Genomic DNA, 21043 nt, shown 5'->3' on the forward strand with positions numbered 1-21043 from the left:
GTGCAGCCTCCCTCCTAGGATGTGTAAAATTTGCTGTTTAAAGGTAATTTAACAGTTATCACACAAACAGTATCAGTACACTTAGCAGGAGGTAGATGATAGTGACATGGCTTTATTTATGTTAGAAATAATATACTTTACCATATCATTTATAGACACAGGCTGCTTCACTTACCACTTCTGTTGATGTTTCTGCATGTTCAGAAGTAACATGTTCTTGAAGAGATGTCTCCGTATAGCCCATCTTTCCACAATAGGGGCAAGTAAAAGACTGCGGCTGCTCTACAGAGAAAGCTTCCCCACCATAGTACAGATCTGAAAAGCAGAGTGGAACTGCATTGAGAAATAATTATTACTCGTTTTTAAAAAATATATAAAAATGTAATCATGTGGTACGACAATGTAAAAAAAAAAAAAAAAAGGGTGCCTAAAATCTCCACCAACAGCCTCAACTTTGTCAAGGAGTGCTTAGGTACCTCTCTGTTTCCCTCTGTAACATCCTTATTCTCCCAAGGACTCTATGTCACTCTTCCCAAATTCCTTCTCTACTTGCTACTACAGCCTTAAGAGAAAAGCAAGCAAACAGCTTTATATCCCTTCATTTAATTTTGAAACATCTCTAATTTCACATCTGGTTCTAATTTTATTGTAATTTATTTTTTTCTTTATCTCTGTATATACTGTGGCAACACCAAAGTCAATACAAAGAATCAGCAGGATATATCATATACAAGAACACAAGTGCTCAGAGGGAAAGAACAGATGACAATGATCAATATGCCAACTCCTAGATGCACCTTTTTATCTACAGAACATACCATTCATATAGCAGGAAGGACCCTAAGCATTCAGTTCTTATAAATGCTAACTTGAATGGGGAACTACCACAACGTATTCTGCCCAACTTGGTTACTGAAGAACTGACCAATTAGTGAGAGTCCATGGGAATAATTTGTTCGCCTGATTAACACATGTCAAGGAATAAGTCTATTTTTCTCCATTAGTAGCACAAAAGGAAATGCAATTTAAAGTACACTTAGTATGTTACGTCACTTCATTACAAAGATCTCATTATTTAACATGAAACAAATACCTACTTTAAGAAGATATGATCGTTTTTGTGAGAAGAGAAAATGAAAGAAAGTGTTTACTACACGATAGATTCGTGCACATTCATTTTTAGGGAAATTAAGACTATCTTAAAAATATTTACCCATTACATATATATTGACCATTTATTATATGCATAAGACTTGCCAAGTGAATTTGGGGTAGGTGGAGATAAACATAAAAAAAAAAAGAAGAGAACTTTCTTACCTGATAAAGGGCATCTACAAAAAAACCCAGAGCCAACATCATACTTACTGGTGGAAGACCGGATGCCTCCCCACTAAGACCAGGAACAAGACAAGAATGTCCACTCTTGCCATTTCTATTCAATATTTTACTGGAGGATCTAACCAGAGTAATTAGGCAAGAAAATGAAACGAAAGGCATCGAGATGGAAAGGAAGAAGTAAAACTATCTCTATTAGCAGATGACATGACCCTGCGTATCAGCAATCCCCAACCTTTTTGGCACCAGGGACTGGTTTCCATGGATGGGGGCGGGGGGGGATGGCTTTGGGATGATTCAAGCACATTACATTTATTATGCACTTTATTTCTATTATTATTACATTGTAATGTATAATGAAATAATTATACAACTCATCATAATGCAGAATCAGTGGGAGCCCTGAGCTTGTTTCACTTGCCACTCACTGATAGGGTTTTGATATGAGTCTGCAAGAAGTTGATTTATTATGGTCTCTGTGCAGTCAAACCTCTCTGCTAATGATAATCTGTATTTGCAGCCACTCCCCAGCGCTAGCATCAGCACCTCAGCTCCACCTCAGATCACCAGGCATTAGATTCTCATAAGAAGAGCGCCACCTAGATCCCTCGCATGCGCAGTTCACAGTAGGGTTCCCACTCCTATGAGAACCTAATGCTGCCGCTGATCTGACAGGCAGTAATATGAGCCATGGGGAGCGGCTGTAAATACAGATGAAGCTTCGCTTGCTCGCCCCGCCGCTCACCTCCTGCTGTGAGGCCCAGTTCCAGTAGCTGTGGGGACCCCTGCTGTATATAGAAAATCCTAACGAATCCACTAAAAAACTATCAGAACTCATAAGCAAGTTCAGCAGCATTACAGGATACAAGATCTATATAAAAAAACCTATTGTTTTTCTGTAATTTGCAATGGACAATCCAAAATAAAAATTAAAAAAAATTCCATTTACAAGAGCAAAAAGAATAAAACATTTAGGAATACATTTAATGAAAGAAGTGTGAAACTTATCCTCTGATAGCTACAAAATTTTGCTGAAAGAAATGAAAGATGACTTAAATAAACAGAAAGATAGCCTAAATAAACAGAAAGACATCCCGCATTCATCGGTTGGCAGACTTAATAACATTGCTCTCCAAACTGATCTACAGATACAAAATAATTCCTATCAAAATCCCAGTTGGCTCCTTTGCAGAAATTTGACAAGTTGATCCTAAAATTCACATGAAATTCAAGGGATCTAGAATACCCAAAACAACTTTCAAAGAGAACAAAGCTGGAAGATGCACACTTTCTGATTTCAAAGCTTACTACATAATTGAGACACTGTGGCATATAAATCAACGGAACAGATTGAGAGTCCAGAAATTAAAACTGACATTTATGGTCAATTGATTTTTCTTTTTTAACAGCTTTACTGATATATCTTTGACATATAAAAATTGTATATATTTATGGTATAAATGTTTTCATATATGTATACACTGTGAAAAGATCACCACAATCAAGCTAATTAACATCTCTATTACCTCTACATAGTTACCATTTTGTGTGTGTGTGTGTGTGTGTGTGTGTGTGTGTGTGTGTGCTGAGAAGATTTAATTTAAGATCTATCCTCCTTGAAAATTTCCAGTATACAATACGATATCGTTAACTATGGTCACCATGCGATCTCTGGAACTTATTCATCTTGCATAACAAAACTTTGTACCCTTTGACCAACACACCCCAATTTCCCCTTTCCCTCTGGTCAACTGAGTTGCAACAGTAATGCCAAGACAATTCACTGGGTAGAAAATAGTCTTTTCAACAAATGACGCTGGGACAACTGGATATTCACATGCCAAAGAATAAAGTTGGAACTCTACCTCATTCCACACACAAAAATTAACTCAAAATGGATCAAAGATCTAAATGTAAAAACTAAAATTATAAAACCCTTTGACGAAAACATAGTTTTAAGTCTTTATGATCTTGGATTAGGCAATGGTTTCCTAGATATGACACAAAGCACAACAAAGGAAAGAAACAGATAAACTAGACACCATCAAAATTAAAACTTATGTGCTTCAAAACATACCATCAATAAAGTGAAAAGACAACCCACAGAATAGGAGAAAATTTCTGCAAGTCATTTATCTGTAAGAAACTTGTGTACAGAATACACAAAGGACTCTTAAAAGTCAATAATAAAGGACACATTACCCAATTAAAAAATGGGCAAAGGATCTGAATAGACATTTCTCCAAAGCAGATCCACAAATGGCTAATCAGCACTAGAAAAGATGGTCAACATCACTGGCCATCAGAGAAATGCAAATCAAAACCACGTGAGATACCACCACTTCACACCCACTAGGACGGCTATAATCAGACAGATAATAACAAGTGTTGACTAGTAAGAAATTACAGCATGAAACATTTAAAGCTTTTCTTATGAATTGGCAGTGTCTTCTAATCAACTGTAGAAATAATCTGCTTCCTGATAACTAGAGCAAGAAGACTTGTGTATTGTTAGCAAGAACGGTCAGTTTAAATTCTATTCCTTCTTTACTGAGGCATTCTTCCGTTTCATACCTTGCTGGTTGTATTTATTTCTTTTTTTTTTTTTTTTTTTTTTCCTTTTTTTTTTTTTAATTTTATTTTTTTAATTTTATTTTATTTTTTCTTGTTCAAACAGTTGGAAAACTTTATTCAAGACTATTGCCATAGGGGAGAGAGATGGGGCTCAACTTCAAATAAAATAAGGACAGCTGGGGATTTGTAGCCAAGGAGCAGAGTGAGGGGCAGTGGATGGAAAATTATGAAGAAGAGACCTCGAGGGTAGGGGGATTCTTGCTAAACTGGCCTTATAGGATTCTTGCTAAAGGCAGTCCAGGGACTTAGACATCAAAGGTGGGAAATGGGGAACTTCCTCAGGTATCGAGGGGTTGAGAGATTGTCTCTAACCTGACTTAGCAGGGTTCTTGCTGAAACTGGACTCTGCAGTGATGGACACGGAAGCCCAAGGCCATGGCCTCATTGAGAAGAGGGCTCAGAGGAGCCTCACTAAGGTTTGGTCAAGGAGGGCCTTTGTCAACCTCACCTTCCTCATCTGATCAATGGGGACAAAAATGCCAGTGCAACCCACCTTGTGATATAAAGTCAGCCTGAAGACGTCATGTAAACCCTACATTGCTGAATGTATTTATTTCTGAATGGCTTTCATAAATAAGCTATAAGAGAAAAAATTACTTAGAATAAAAAAGTAAGACTCATGTTATTTTTAATGAATTTGGAGCCTCATGTATGCTACTGGGGACAGTTTTAGAACATTTTGCCTTTACTTCTTCATACACATACACACAAAGTTCTAAATGATAATTCATTAAAATTTTAATTAAATACGTACCAAAATCTACCCTTGTTAATATGCACTGCATTGGGTGGTCAGTTGTATGCCTTGTTGTTGTTGCACCACTTTCATAACAAGATGCACAAAGATCGTAATCGTAGCAAATTAAACACTTATATCTGCGACCTCGAAAATTTCCTTTTAAACATGCATCACAGCTGACACCTATAAAAAAAAGAAATATCATTAATTAGCAGCCGTAAAAGGCCACTGTCCATTTCATTTTCATAAATAAAAAGATGCACATTTAACCCCAGATTTCCTTTCCAAAATGACTAAAAACAACACAGTAAAATGATATAGGAATTTCCAACTACATGGTAGATTTGTTCCCCTGATTTACATTCCTAATGGAAATAACTCAAATGTTTCAAAAAATGCAGAAAAACTTATGCCTTGATGAACTAGCAAGAGGGTAAAACCCAAGTGAAAGATGAATGGTTAAATGAAATCACTCAAGAAGTGGGCATCTATTTGGAAAAATCTGAGCTTAAATTTTCACAGCATTGCAGGACAGACACAGGAAGCAAAGACCAAGGTCTGCCATGGCGGAGTGTCTGAACAGGCAATTCCTCATAAAGCTGAGACCCTAATATACCCTCAGTATATGGGTGAGCTAGAAACCCTCCCTAGGGGATTACAACACTTGCCCGTGAAATCCCCCTCTCCCCAGGCACAAAACAACAACAACAAAACCCTGAAAAGTTATAACTACAAACCAGTCCAGACTTCTTATAAGTGGAGAGCCCAAATTCAGACTTCCAAATGGTTCTCAGGTCAAGAATTTAATTTAAAGTGGTCCTAAATTAGTACTGCCACCAGGCATCTGGCAGAAATAAAATTTGAAGGAATGACAGTTCATACACAAAATACCAACAAAAAACAAAACACCATCAGAAAGTAGCAGAAACAGCAGAATCAGAATGGCAAACAGTTTATAACAGAATCGAATATCAAATAACACTTAACAGTTTAAAAGAAATAAAGAAGAGCTTGAAGAGGCAACCAACAGATTTGAAAATGAACTATCTAGGTATACAAAAATTAATTAAAATTTAAAACTCAATGGGCAGGTTTAATAGTAGAAAAGCCTTTTATTCACACGTGATATGCTTGTTTATGTAGAAAACCCCAGCTAAATTATTGGAATTAATATTTTAAGCAAGGTGGCTAAATACGAAACCAATTTAATAAAACACTGATTTCTTCACTCAAAAAAGACAAATACTGATATATTTTTAAAATGCCATTTATGATTCTACTTATATGAGGTACTCAGATTAGTCAAATTCACAGAAAAAAAACAAAAACAAAAACAACCCCCCCCCCCCCAAAAAAAAAACCAAACCAAAGTAGAACAGTGGTTACCAGAGGCTGGGTGGAAGGGGGAATGGGGAGTATTGTTTAATGGGTTTCAGTTTGGGATGATAAAAAAATTCTGGAGATGGACAGTGGTGATAGTTGCACAACAATGTGAATGTACTAATGCCACTGAATTGTACATGCAAAAAGGGTTAAAATGATATGTTGTGCATATTTTACCACAATAAAAAAATTATGTCATTTGTAGTAGCATTTCTGAAAAGTGCCTATGAATAAAGCTAACCAAAGAGGACTTCCCTGGTGGTCCAGTGGTTAATAAGAATCCACCTACCAATGCAGGGGACACAGGTTCAATCCCTGGTCAGGGAACTAAGATCTCACACGCCATGGGGAAACTAAGCCTGCGTGCCCCAACTGGAGAGAAGCCCGCACGCTGCAACGAAGATCTCGCATGCTGCAACTAAGACCCAACGCAACCAAAAATAATAAAAATAAATAAATTTAAAAAAAAGCCAACCAAAGATATGCAGCCCTTTATGAAGTAAATTAGTAAAAATGTGTTCAAAGACAAAGAGCTTTAAAAAATAAAAATACCAGGTTCACTGACTAGAAGGTTCAACATAATAAAATATCATTCTCCCCAAATTGATCTGTGGATTCAATACAATTCTAATAAAAAATCACAAAAGAATTTTTTGTGGAACATGATAAGCTGACTCAAATTTTTACACAATTTGCAAAGGTCAAGAATAGCCAAGATATTCCTGAAGAATAACAAGATGGAGGGATTTGCTTAATATAGCAAGAGCTATTATAAAGCTACAGTGATTAAGATAGAATGGCATTGGCATAGAGACAGACAAACTGACCAAAGGAACAGAATAGAAAGCCCCCAAACAGATGCACACATGTTGAAATCTGTTTCATGACAGTAAGGCCACTAGAGATCAGTGGGGAAAGAAGGGAGTAGACAATAAATGGTACTAGGACAGGTGATCACCCATATATGGGGAAAATAAAATTGGATCTCTTCCACAGATCCTACACACAAGAACCAATTCCAAATGGTTTAAAGACAAATGTGAAAGGAAAGTGAAAAAACCTCTGAAGACAATGTAGGGAATATTTTTATGAGCTCAGAGTAGGAAACAACTTCTTAACACACACACACACACACACACACACACACACACACACACGGCCCCAACCATAAAAAGATATATTCAACCACATTAAAATTAAGACGTTTCCTTCACTTTTTAATACCCTGGAGTGATAGAAGAGACAAGGTCCAGAAACTGGTGATAAATACAACATACGTGACAGACAAAAGTAAGGTATACAGAATACATTAAGGAACTCTCACATATCAGTAAGAAAATGACCAACATCCAACAGAAAAATGGGCAAAGACCTCAATGGGCACTACAAAGAACAACAACCACAAATGACCAATAAATATATGAAAAGACTCTCATCTCATTAGTTATCAAAAAAGTGCAAATAAAACCATCATGAGCTATCATTTTACATCTACCAATCTGGCAAAAACTTAGAAGTCTGTTGATATCAAGCGCTACAGAAGACAAGGAGCAACAGAAACTCTTCTACGCTGCTAGTGGGAACATATATCTGCACAAGTACTTCGCAAATTTTGTTCATATTCTAGTCAAGTTAAACATGTACAATTACTGTCACTGTGATTTCATTCTTAAATATATTCCCTGGGGAAACTTTTGCCCAGGAGCACCAGAAGAATGTAAAAGAATGTTCACAGCAGTTTTTGCAACTGGAAAGAAAAAAAAAGGTTGTTAACAACCCAAAGGGCCATCAACCATCCATTATAGAATGAATTAAAAAAGAATGAATGATAGCCTAAAATAGTGGGTGAAGACAGGCATATAACCAAACTAAGTTATAAAGCAAGTTACAAGATAGGTGCCATGGAGAAAAATAAAGCAAAAAAGGATAAAGAGTGTGGACAAAGAAAGCTTCACCGAAAAGACGATGGGCAAAAAGATGGAATACTTCAAAATTTGCCTATTCAAAATAGCTTCCAAGCATGACAATGCTTTAAGCACAACACTGAAGGTATTGAAAAGGGCTAAGTATCTATTCAGATTCACAAACGAAAGTTTAATGTAATAGGGTACAATAACTTTGTCAAACAAAATGTAGTGTGAACTGAGCTGAAGAGGTGCCTGAAAGGCAAGCTCAGTTTTGAACACTCACTTTTTGGCATGTCCCATCCACCATTGCTCTGCGGGCCCCACTTTTCTTTCTGTGGTGGGGATGCCCACCGACAAGTATAAATGAGCAAAGCATAAGGCGACTGGGGGTGGTGATACTCCCAAACACTGCATCAGTTTCAGCAGGGACATGCTGATGACGCCTGTCCCTTGCCTGTTCTACTCGGCTGATAAAATTCGAAGCTATCTAAATCTAAATGCTCTCCTAAGGGGTGAGGATGTCGAGTGGTGTCAGGCTTCACCTACAATCCAGCTGGAGTTCAGTAACTGTGAGCCCTTTAAGAAACCGGGGTTCTTTTAAAAAATTATTAACTATTTTTGATGGAATCATTTCTAAAATGTATGTTTTTGGGGAATTCCCTGGCGGTCCAGTGGTTAGGACTCGGTGCTTTCACTGCTGTGGGCGCGGGTTCAATCCCTGGTTGGGGAACTAAGATCCCGCAAGTCGTGTGCCCCTCCCCCCCAAAAAAGACATTTAACAACTTTTGTGATTCAAGGTCATTATTTCAAACACAAATATATATTTCAGTCTGACCATTAAACATTATATTAGGTAAGTTCTCAGCAGGGTTTCTTACAACATAAGTAAGAGTAACTTTATAATAATCTATAGCAGCAAGTATGCTAGAGAGGATTTGTTTTGGTGATGAGTGTACTATGAATAAGAAGTCAGGGAAGTAAAAATATTTTATCACATATAATTTTCCATACCACCTGCTACTCCTTCTCATTGTAACAGCTCTGCCAATTTAATACTTCTAATCTGTTATCATAAGCTTTAGTCAATATCTCACTTTAGAGAAGATTCCATACCACCTCTCGACAGTAGCTCGAAGTCTCTGAATAAAGGCACAGAAGCATGAGTAGGCTTTGCCACAGTTTCTCCACAGCAACCAGTCTCCCTCCGCCCCAACTTGAAATGACTAAATCTCATTTAGCTTTGAAAAGAACCCCAGATTTCTCACTCAAAACAGACCCTCTTCCAAGTATACCTGTCAGAATTCACTCTATAACACAGACTAACAAAATTTGCTCCCTTTGTGTCTACTACAGGTGCTTTTCCTATCAGGGAAAACAAGCCAGCTCTTCAATGCACAGTCGCTTGGTTAATAACAGTGTTCTACCTGGTACCAGGAGACTCAGGAAAATCTGAAACAGAACATATATGTGGCTTATGTAAAATGATCAATTCCTTGATAGGAAGAATGAAGTTGCTTCTGGTGAGATAACGATAAGATATATTTAAGATGCTAAGAACTAAAGTTCCTATGCAAGAGGGAGGGGGTGTGGGGATATACGTATACATATAGCTGATTCACTTTGTTATACAGCAGAAACACAACACTGTAAAGCAATTATACTCCAATAAAGATGTTAGAAAAAAGTTCCTATAGAAAAGTATCATTTATAATAGAAACAAGAATTCAAATATTGTCAAATAAAATATCACCTTGAAGAGGCAAGGCTGAAGTGTTAGCACTGAGATCTCCTGGATTTAAAAAATGTTAGGTTTCAGTTACTCTATACTATATACACCCTGCAAAAACTGAGTTAACCAAATAATAAAATATGCAACTCATCCTTGAATAATCTAGCTTTAGCCATATTGTCATAAACAAATTCGGACAATCACTACTTTGTAACATAGCAACTAGCACAAGCTACATCTTTCTTTTTTAAAAAATTTTATTGAAGTATAGTTGATTTACAAGGTTGTGTTAATTTCTGCTGTACAGAAAAGTGATTATTATACATGTATATAGTCTTTTTCATATTCTTTTCCATTATGGTTTATCACAGGATATTGAACATAGTGCTGTACTGTAGGACCTTGTTGCTATACAAGTAGGACCTTGTTGTTTACCCATCCTATATATAACAGTTTGCATCTGCTAACCCCAAACTCCTGATCCATCCCTCCCCCTCCCACCCCCTTGGCAACCACAAGTCTGTTCTCTGTACCTGTGAGTCTGTTTCTGTTTCGTAGATAAGTTCATTTGTGTCGTATTTTAGATTCCACATATAAGTGATATATGGTATTTGTCTTTCTCTTTCTGACATACTCCGCTTAGTATGATGATCTCTAGGTCTATCCATGTTGCTGCAAATGGCATTATTTGATTCTTTCTTTATGGCTGAGTAATATTCCATTGTATATATGTACCACATCTACATCTACACAAGCTACATCTTAAAGTTATGGTGGGATATTTGTGATTCCCCATCTGATCAAGTTCACCTAACAAGACAAACAAAAATGCTAGGAAATACAGCTTAACCTCAATTTTGACATGCTCATGTGTGAAACTTACATAAAAAGAATGGTGTATATCTGACAATCCCTATCTATAATAGGTATATCTGAACACATTCATACCCTCAACACTTACCTTTATATTTAGCAGTTCTGTAAAATAAATACATAAAAGCTATGAACTAAAATCAAAGGAAAGAATGCCCTCTAGTGGGAACAGATGTTTAAAAATCCACTGAAATAATATGTAAAGTCTTTTTCCTTTCTTAATTTTCTAAAATAAACAAAGGTTTATTTACTTATATATATATTACGTGTACATTATATATACATTTATATACCTTTTAAAAGAAAAACCCAAAGGTTGATACAGCTTTTTCTTTTGATTTGAATGAATTTTTAGGTAGGGAACAGAGAGGTGGTGGGAAGAGAAGGTCGACAAAGGGAAAGCTACCTGTCAAGATACACAGTGAAAAGAACACAACAGGAAGAGACTCCACATGAATTTGAAGCCCTGGGATTATTCAGCCTTTGCCACTGACAATCTATTTTGACTTCTAGATGCCATGTAATTTGGAGAGAAGGCCCTCTTTTTACTTCAGTGAATTCTCTCTTCGGGCCCTATGCATCTCTAAATAAGTGTGACTTTTAAAAAAAGAATGTGTGTGTGTGTTACATGCTATTGAACAATTTTAATATTAAGATCTGCACAGAGAACTATGCCACTAAAATAACTTGACAATGATAAGGGCAATTCCCAAAGAGGCTCTTTGCATTTAGATGGTTGAAGAATCATGCAACCTTTTGAAGAGAATCTCAGATGAACACAAGCAATTAAAGAAATGAACTATTATAATTCAGTGAACAGCAGAAGTAGCCAGAATTAAAGAAGATGGTCAAGGGATATTTCTAGAAGCAAAATCGCTGGAACCTAAGACAAATTTTATAATGCTTCACAAGCTAGGAGCCTAGATCAGGAGTAGAAAGCTTTTCCCCCTTCTATTAAAGAAACATTGGGAGAAAGAGAATCAATCATGCCTTGCAAAGGTAAAGTAACTCTAGGAGTTTGTTTCTTTTTAAAGAAAAAAGAAAGCCCTACTCAATTATTTTTAGAATTAGGAGCAGAATCCCCCCCCCCACTCAATTAAATACACATGTAACTCTATACATGTTTATTTTTAAAAAATCTATGCCATATGATAAAGGGAGAGACTCAAAAGGAGAGAAAATTGGGTAGAGAGACCCATACAAAGATACCATTCAAGAAAAGACCTTTAGGACTTCCCTGGTGGCGCAGTGGTTAAGAATCCGCCTGCCAATGCAGGGGACAGGGGTTCGATCCCTGGTCCAGGAAGATCCCACATGCCGCAGAGCAACTAACCCCGTGCACCACAACTACTGAGCCCGCTCTCTAGAGCCCTTGAGCCACAACTGCTGAGCCTGCGCGCCTAGAGCCTGTGCTCCGCAACAAAGAGTAGCCCCCGCTCGCCCCAACTGGAGAAAGCCCGCGCGCAGCAATGAAGACCCAACGCAGCCAAAAATAGAAAAATTTAAAAAATAAATAAAATAAAAAAAAAGAAAAGACCTACAGTTAAAGAGATTCCAGGGGCAGAGAAAAGAGAAATGAGAAGGAGCGTATACAGCTGGGGAGGGTACGATTCAGAAGAAAGAGGGCAGGGTGATGGTGAGGAACTTTAGGGAAAAACATGGAACAGCCTGGTAAACAGATCTTGTAGTATGTGTGTTCTTCACACTTAGCAGACTTGCTTGAACCTGTGATACATTTACCCGGCCATTTAAAACAACCTTTTCTGTACTGGGACTCAGCTTTCTAACTTTTGCTTTATTGCTTTCACGTGGAATTCTACAAGTTTGGTGACATGTAACAATAAGGAGCATCCATCTATCCTTCCACTACTATATATTCTGTGCCAAGATACAGCAGTGAGTAAAGGTCTTTGCTACACAGAGCTAATACTCCAGTGGTATTAGTAGCAACTTCCATCATTATTTATTGTGTAATTAATACTACTACTTATAATAATAATTACTTTATTATATTTATTATTTATATTTATTATTTAATAATAATAATAACTTTATTAATCTTCAAAACAAAGTCATGAGGTAGTTGGAAAATATGATAAAATTTCTTTCATGGCTATGGATGATTCAAAGCTAGTTCACGTCTGTCCAACAAAGTGGACAGAAAGGCAAGGGTTGGACGTTATATTTAAGGAGTTCCTTATGCATTTTGTCAAAGAGGGAAGTTTAATTCATTTCTAAAAGTTTTTAGTGTAGTGAAATTTGGTCCATTTTGGAACAACTGGCTGTTTTGCTTGGTTTTAAAGAACTGTTCTATGCTCTTATTTCGTAGAAGTGCATCCCTGGCCTGCGAAAAGAAACCTACCTTAGTAACAATGGACTTGCTCATGAGTAAGCTTAGTTAGGAATAGTCTTTCAGAACCTCTCATCTGGAAATAGAGAAGCTTCTATATTACTCAATCTACTATTATACTCAGCCATGATTAGAGCTATTTTCTGACTCACACATAAAACGAAGGAAGAAGAGGTGTGTAAGGAATGCCTGGGACAAAGTGGGAATTCAGTGGGTATCTGCTGAATGAATGAAGTGGATGAAAAGAGAAAGGGACATTCTCCTAGAGTATTTAGATAAGAGCTCAAAAGAGAGAAGGGAAACAAGGATTAATGTGTGTCTATAATAGACCTCTTGATGTAAGAATGACTGAATGATGAAAGCAGGGGGGGAAAAGAAGGGACTGAACAACAGGTACTTGTTTCCCGTAGGAGAAAGGAAAATTAAGTCAGCAAAAATGCTGTGCCGAATACTTCTAGGCATCGGCCCCCATTCGGCAACATCAGCCCAGAAGAGCTTGGTTGCCAGCTGTATAAACGAAGGGTTTGTTCTTGGGAAGCAGGTTTTTTATCAGCCACAGATTTGTGTTAACAATTTCATATGTAAAAGCCAAAACTAAAATCTCAATATTTTCAAATATGTGTGCAACTCCATTTAGTTGCTATAAACAATGCACACTAATCAGAAACACTGCCCTGTTTTAAAGACCCTCCAGGCAGCCCAACAGGGCAAGGGCAGAAAGCTCCAGCCCTCCCAAAAAGACAAGCGCCCTTAAAGAAGGTGGTAATTTTTATAAAAATATCTAGTGATTACATGAGCATTTTGCAGAGACTTATAAAGGAAAATACTAGTAAAAAATATACTACGTTTCAAACCTATTGGGGCCGGTCTGAAAAATTAAAGCCTTTAAAACTGGTATAAAATGACATAGGAGACTCTCCCTCAGATCTTCTCCACTAACCAATTAGTGTTTAACTGACCTTGATGCCTCAGGCACCTGTGAAGGGCTTGGTCACTGAACTGTTGTTCTTCTTTTACAGATGAATAAACTGAGGACCACAAGCACTAAGTAGCGTGCTCCAAAGGCACACAATCATGAAGTGACAGTGATTACGATGAAGGGTTACCTACTAAAGCAGATCATCTGACAACAGTTAATCTGTTTTTTGTTTGGTTCAGAAATGGATGTCTTTAGAACTTTTTATTTACTATGACATAGAGATATACATTAATGTCATGTTTATTATTCTTCCCTTAATTCTTTATTTTGTGAGAGACTTTAATTTTACCTATCACATAACTTCTCTAAAATGAAACCCTGAGATTGAGGAATTACTTTCAAGGCAGGTGTTTTTATATATATATATTATATATATATATATATATATATATATAATATATATATATATTTATTTCCAGAGGTTGATAATTGATCAAACACAGCTCTACCTAAAGTCACTATTTTGTTAAGTTTTTATTCTAGAGTAGTGTTCTCTTAACTTTTTGAAAATCCATGTCCTATATTGGTAAATGTTTAAAAACATTACCATCTCCTTTATTTAAAATTTCAGGGACTTCCCTGGTGGTGCAGTGGTTAAGAATCCATCTACCAATGCAGGGGACACGGGTTCGATCCCTGGTCTGCAAAGATCCCACATGCCACGGAGGAACCAAGCCCCATGTGCCACAACTACTGAGCCTGCACTCTAGAGCCTGCGAGCCACAACTACTGAGCCCACGCACCATAACTACTGAAGCCTGCGCTCTGCAACAAGAGAAGCCACCAAAATAAGAAGCCCGTGCACCGTAACAAAGAGCAGCCCCCGCTCACTGCAACTGGAGAAAGCCCACGCGCAGCAATGAACACCCAACGCAGCCAAAAACAAAACAAAACAAAACAAAGACAAAAAAAAAAACACCTTAAAAAATAAAAAATAAAAAAAAATAAAATTTCAGTAAGCAAGAAACATGTCAGGCCTCACTCTTTCAAATCACAGCAGAATATCAATATGACTCAAATATATAATTTATTTTTCTTTTTTGGTCTTTTCAAACATAAGGTAATCTGGCATACACACATCTTCAGACATGGGAATCAACAACCTATTATACATGACATAATCACATAATGAAATTCTAGAACATCGTACTCCAACAAATTGCTATTATCATGTATAAGTCCCCACAAAAACAAGTGGTAAAAGGATACAAACCACATGGAAGCATTTATGTAAATTTTAAAATACACAATACTCTATAATTAGAGTTTATGGACACATACATATGTGGAAAGCATGTTGAAATGTAGACGGAAAGGATACACACCAACTCCAAGAAGTGATGGCCTCTGGGAAGTAGGGAGAAAAAGGAAGGAAATAGAATGGAATCAAGAAAGGGTACAAAGTGAAATTCGTCCATATCTGCAAAGTCTTCTTTCTTTCTACATGTTTAAAATGTTTCGTTAAAAAACTCCACAAAAACCTAACACAGACAAAACTCCCCCATCCCATCTCAACTTGTACAGTAGCATGGAAGGTGACAGGATGGCTGGTTTTACACTGAGGTATAAATGGGTAAAATAGTTGACCTAATGAAATTATAGAATAAAACTAATGTTTTTTGGCCCCAGAGATGGATTCTATATCCCGTACTTGTTAATTCTTGCTGAAGTATCAACTAGTCACTGAGTTTCAAGCTAAGCGTTCACAGAATGACTTCTCCCAAGCACAGTGTATAATCTGGGCACGCTAGACACCGCACAGACTACGTGGAGAGCGTACTAGTGGGCACTGACAACAGGCTGAAGTTGCCGTTCAGAACGCCTTCCCATTGCATACTTGGCCAGTACAGTACAAAGAGCAGTAGGGGACTTCTTGCCTTTCCTGGAAAGACAGACTACATATATTTGTGAGAGAGAAGAATGTCATTATAAACAACTAAAGGGTGAAACATACTTAATGGGATTTGCCACCCCCCACCCCGGAACATCCTGCCTATGGTTTAAACACTTTAAAAACTGATTTTCTTCAACTGTTTTAGGGAAAGGGGAAGAAAACCACAAGATGAATAGGGAGGGACCAGAAAACATACTATTTAATGGTTATTTGAGCTAGAAATGTCTGCACATTTATTTGTGATAAATTCACAGTCTGCACATGACAGCCCTTTCTATTATAGTGTAAAGGATTTGTCCTGCATGGATATTAGGAGATAATTTTGTATTAAATTACTGTAACAACATTACTTCAATGAACACAAGTTTCTGAGCACCTATAGGACCCATTTAGTGTTTAAAGTTTAATAGGGAATAAAGATAAGTAAACAAGGAATTAAAATACAGTATGAAGAGTAAGTGGCAGAGAACTATGGGAACACATCCAACAAATAAGAGCAATATAAGATGACCTGTTCTAGTTGGGAGAGTACAACAGAGCCCCACAATTAGCCTCACCCTGACACAACGCTTCATACCAAGCAGTCCCCGAGGTACCTTCTCTTCAAAACACTGAAATACAACTTCAGGTCCCTTTGTTCCATGTTTCCTCCACATAAAGCAGTTACTCTAAATCCGCTCTCAGAAAGCCACTACATAGCTTAAGACAAGAATCAAGTCGCTTCTGGGACTTCCCTGGTGGCGCAGTGGTTAAGAATCCACCTGCCAATGTAGTGGACACAGGTTCGATCACTGGTCTGCGAAGATCCCATATGCCACGGAGCAACTAAGCCTGTGTGCCACAACTACTGAGCCCGCGTGCCGCAACTACTGAAGCCCACGCGCCTAGAGCCCGTGCTCCGCAGCAAGAGAAGCCACCACAATGAGAAGCCCACGCACCGCAACGAAGAGTAGCCCCTGCTCGCCACAACTAGAGAAAGCCTGTGTGAAGCAATGAAGACCCAGTGCAGCCAAAAATAAATAAACAAATATAAATAAATAAGTTTATTAAAAAAAGAATCAAGTCACTTCTTCCTGTTTTCTTTTTTTCCTGGCTGTGTTGGGGCTTCATTGTTGTGCGTGGGCTTGCTCTAGTTGCGGCTTTCTCTAGTTGCGGCGAGCAGGGGCTACTCTTCGTTGCGATGCGCGGGCTTCTCATTGCGGTGGCTTCTCTTGCTGCAGAGCACGGGCTCTAGGCGCGCGGGCTTCAGTTGTTGCGGCACGCGGGCTCAGCTGCAGCACGCGGGCCCTAGAGCGTGTGGGTTTCAGTAGTTGCAGCATGTGGGCTCTAGGGTGTGCAGGCTTCAGTAGTTGTGGCTCTAGAGCACAGGCTCTGTACTTGTGGCGTAAAGGCTTAGTTGCTCTGCAGCATGTGGGATCTTCCTGGACCAGGGATTGAACCCGTGTCCCCTGCGTTGGCAGGCAAATTCTTAACCACTGCGCCACCAGGGAAGTCCCCTTCCTCTTTTCTAGGCAAACCGATTTCAAACCTAACAGGTCTTCAAAAATCCTACCTTCAACTGTTACGTTATGTTTGTGTCTGCTCTAGTTCCTTCACTGATTTGAAAGCAGAGAGACCTACAACAGATATAAAACTCTGGAGAGGACTAGGAATAACGCAAAGTACAGAGAATGCTCTAGCACTGGACGAGAAAAAGCAGTTTATGTCTGGCTTAGAAAGCACACTAGCCTACTTTGGATGTTAGGTCTGAGGCGATCATGAGTCATGCAAGGTGCAAGGTACTGTAAACTATTAGGCTGATCTTTGGGAGATTTCCTTTGAGAGAGGACATGTCTTTCTACCACTGAGAGTGATACACAACAGTATGGAATAGAAAGAAGTAAAGGACTAAGCATAAAGGCAAAATGAGAAAAATAGGCAGTGCTTGTATAGTCTGAAGCAAATCTCTAGGAAATCAAGTTAAGTAGTACTCAAATATAAGTATCCAAAACTAAACAACAAAATAAAACATTGGCTTTAACATAATTTTTTTTTTGGCCACATCGCACAGCTTACGGGATTTTAGTGCCCTGACCAGGGATCGAACCCGGGCCCTCAGCAGTGAGAGTGTAGCATCCTAACCACTGAACCACCAGGGAATTCCCTAACAAATATTATTCATGTTTCTTCTTCCCTCTATTTGTGAACATTTTTAGCCGTTATTGTGAGCATGGCTCCGGTAGGGCACCATCCAGAAAATGCACCCAGGTTGACAATATACCCACAATGACTTGAAAATGCAACACTCAAAAGAATAGTTGCCCCACTTAAAAAGACTATGGCAATAACTACAACCTAAAAATTCAAGCACAAACTTCAAGAGCATGTAAATGAATAACTTTATCAGCAAGGATTTGAATCCTGCCTGACTGCGAAGAAATTACTTAACTGGTCTTTGTTTTCCTCATTAACTAAAGAAAAAAAAAAGCATATACTAATCTCTCTATATTGCAGGGCTGTAACAGGAACATAAATGTTAATTTCTCTTCCCTTCCTTCACACTTCAAGGTTGTGTCAAGTAGAGTGCTGTTTAGTACTACTGTTTCTCAGCTCCAAGCCTACCCTTCTATATTCTTTTCTGCAATGATGGTCCAGGAGGTGGTCCTCAATTGGGTCATTTTGCCTCCCCAGGGGATATTTGGCCCTATATGGAAATATTTGGGGATGGGGTGGATACTGGAATCAAGTGGGTAGAGGCCAGGGATGTTACTGAACATCCTACAAAGCACAGGACGGCCACCTGGCCCAAAATGTCAATGGTGCCGAGGCTGAGAAACAATGGTCTAGGGTTTGCAAACTCAGTTATTCATACTCCCTTGGCAGCTGGCTTCTGGTTTACATTCTGCCAATGGGAGGTTAAAGGGGGAGAGAGAAAGCACCCCTCCAGCAGCAGAGGGGTTCTAGCACCAACCTCTTCTGGCATTCTCATCACCAACCAGCTGAATCCACTCAAAGGCCAAGCACCAACTGTGTAGAGATAGGCCTGGGGAAGTAGGTGTCTCTGAACTCCTAAATTCTAGTAACCCCATCTTTTCCCTTTTTGCAATGACAGAAATACCTCTTTATCTGTACTGTCCAAAGCCATCAGTCTTTAAAAACCCCTTGTCAGCTTACAGAGCCTAGAAGCAGTGCTGGTCCAGCAGCAATGAGCCCACCAAGCAACCAGATCTTGGTTTCCGGTATCCTCCACCAAGAGGAACCAAAGCTCCTTGGAGAAATGGATGATTCCAGAGGTTAGGACAGGGTGGGTACGTGAGGAGCCTGTAATGTCTAAGGTCTAGAATGAATGATCCAGAAAGAGGGTACATGTCAAAAGGACACAGAAGAAACCTGAATGGGGTTTCCACTGTCCAAATCTGGGATAATTTGAGCATCAAAATAAATAATAAAAAAATAATGCCCACTGAATAATACAGAAATCCATGTGTCCACACTGATATGAATGAAGAAATAAATAAATTAAGGAGAAGGAAACAGGAAATAAACTTCCATGTAGTAGATATGCTGACTAGAATTTACATTCCAACTCCTAGTTCACCAGCACTGGACCTGCACCGTCCAGTATGGCAGCCACTAGCCGCATGTGATTATTTAAATGTAATTTATTAAAATAAAATAAAGGGAATTCCCTGGTGGTCCAGTGGTTAGGGTTCCACACTTCCACTGCAGGGGGCATGGATTCGATCCTTGGTCGGGGAACTAAGATCCTGCAAGCCGCACAATGCAGCCAAAAACAAACAAACAAACAAACAAAAACAAAATTAAAAATTCAGTTCCACACTGAATTGCACAGCTGCATTTCAAGGGCTCACATGGCTAGTGGCTATTGCGTTGGACAACAGTGCACTGGACAGTGGCATCTGAGACTGAACCATAATTCTGTGACAATAAGGTCTAGAACAGATAATAAGGTAAAACCTAATTTTGTTCTTTTCTGAAAATCTTAAAATTTAGTATTGGAATTTAAAAAAGACAATTTCATAAGAATAGGGAGAACACGAATAAATAATAGCAACAAAATTTTGGAAGCTGGGAAGCAGATGGATGAGTGGTAACTGAGTTAGGAGGTTGGAGAAAGCTGAATCCTCGTATGGGTAAAGGGGGAAGCAAAAAAACCACCCAATTTACAGTACAGATTCAACAAAATGTCTAGGACTGGCAGCATCAGGTATTGCTGGAACTTGGATTAGAGTGGAAAATCATTTAAAGATGAAAGATGTAAAAGCTCTTCCAGAAGCAGTTACATTTGTAAGTTGCCTTTCCAACATACTCTACTCCAAGTGGAAATGGGAAGTTTATTCATTGAAGAGGGTAAAACAGAGGGCCTCTGACCTAGGGAACTCAAGGCACTGTTGACAACAGAATAATATGCAAGTATTACTGAAAAGAGAAGAGTCTGAGTTAAATCTTACCTAAATTATTTCCAGAAGGAGAAGGTGGAGGAGGGAAAGAGAGAATATAGAATGTTAAAGAGAAGAAAACTGCAACCCAAATCTAGAAGTTTCAATATCCTGAAAGTGACCTTACACATAAAGGAACTAGAAAAAGAAGAACAAACAAAACCCAAAATTAGTAGAAGGAAAGATATTATAAAGATGAGAGCAGAAATAAATGAAATAGAGACTAAAAATACAATAGAAAAGATCAATGAAACTAAGAGCTACTTTTTTGAAAAGATAAACAAAATTGATAAACCTTTAGCCAGACTCATCAAGGAAAAAAGAGAAAGGACCTAAATCAATAAAATCACAAATGAAAAAGGAGAAGTTACAACTGATACCACAGAAATACAAAGGATCATAAGGGATTACTACAAGCAATTATACACCAATAAAATGGACAACCTAGAATAAATGGACAAATTCCTAGAAATGTATAATCTGCAAAGACTGAATCAGGAAGAAATAGAAAATATGAACAGACCAATTACCAGTAATGAAATTGAATCAGTAACCAAAAAATTCTCAACAAACAGAAGTCCAGGACCAGACAGCTTCATAGGTGAATTCTACCAAACATTAACACCTATCCTTCTCAAACTATTCAAAAAAATTGCAGAGGAAGAAACACTTCCAAACTCATTCTACAAGCGTAGCATCACCCTGATGCCAAAACCAGACAAAGATATCACACAAAAAAAGGAAATTATAGACCAATATCATTGATGAACACAGATACAAA

General features: G+C 38.2%; 1 protein-coding gene across 1 annotated transcript in view; it reads right to left on the minus strand.

Annotated features, from left to right (window-relative positions):
• KCMF1 (potassium channel modulatory factor 1) overlaps nucleotides 1–21043 on the minus strand; it is a 74792-nt gene that overhangs the window by 25228 nt on the left and 28521 nt on the right. The window contains exons 2-3 of the mRNA XM_057558148.1: nucleotides 4724–4891; nucleotides 176–315 (exon numbers count right to left, since the gene is read on the minus strand). Of these exons, the coding sequence (XP_057414131.1) occupies nucleotides 176–315; nucleotides 4724–4891 (308 nt within the window). The remainder of the gene's footprint in view (nucleotides 1–175; nucleotides 316–4723; nucleotides 4892–21043) is intronic.

Source organism: Balaenoptera acutorostrata, chromosome 12 (genome assembly GCF_949987535.1).
Source record: "Balaenoptera acutorostrata chromosome 12, mBalAcu1.1, whole genome shotgun sequence".
Classification (NCBI taxonomy): domain Eukaryota; kingdom Metazoa; phylum Chordata; class Mammalia; order Artiodactyla; family Balaenopteridae; genus Balaenoptera; species Balaenoptera acutorostrata.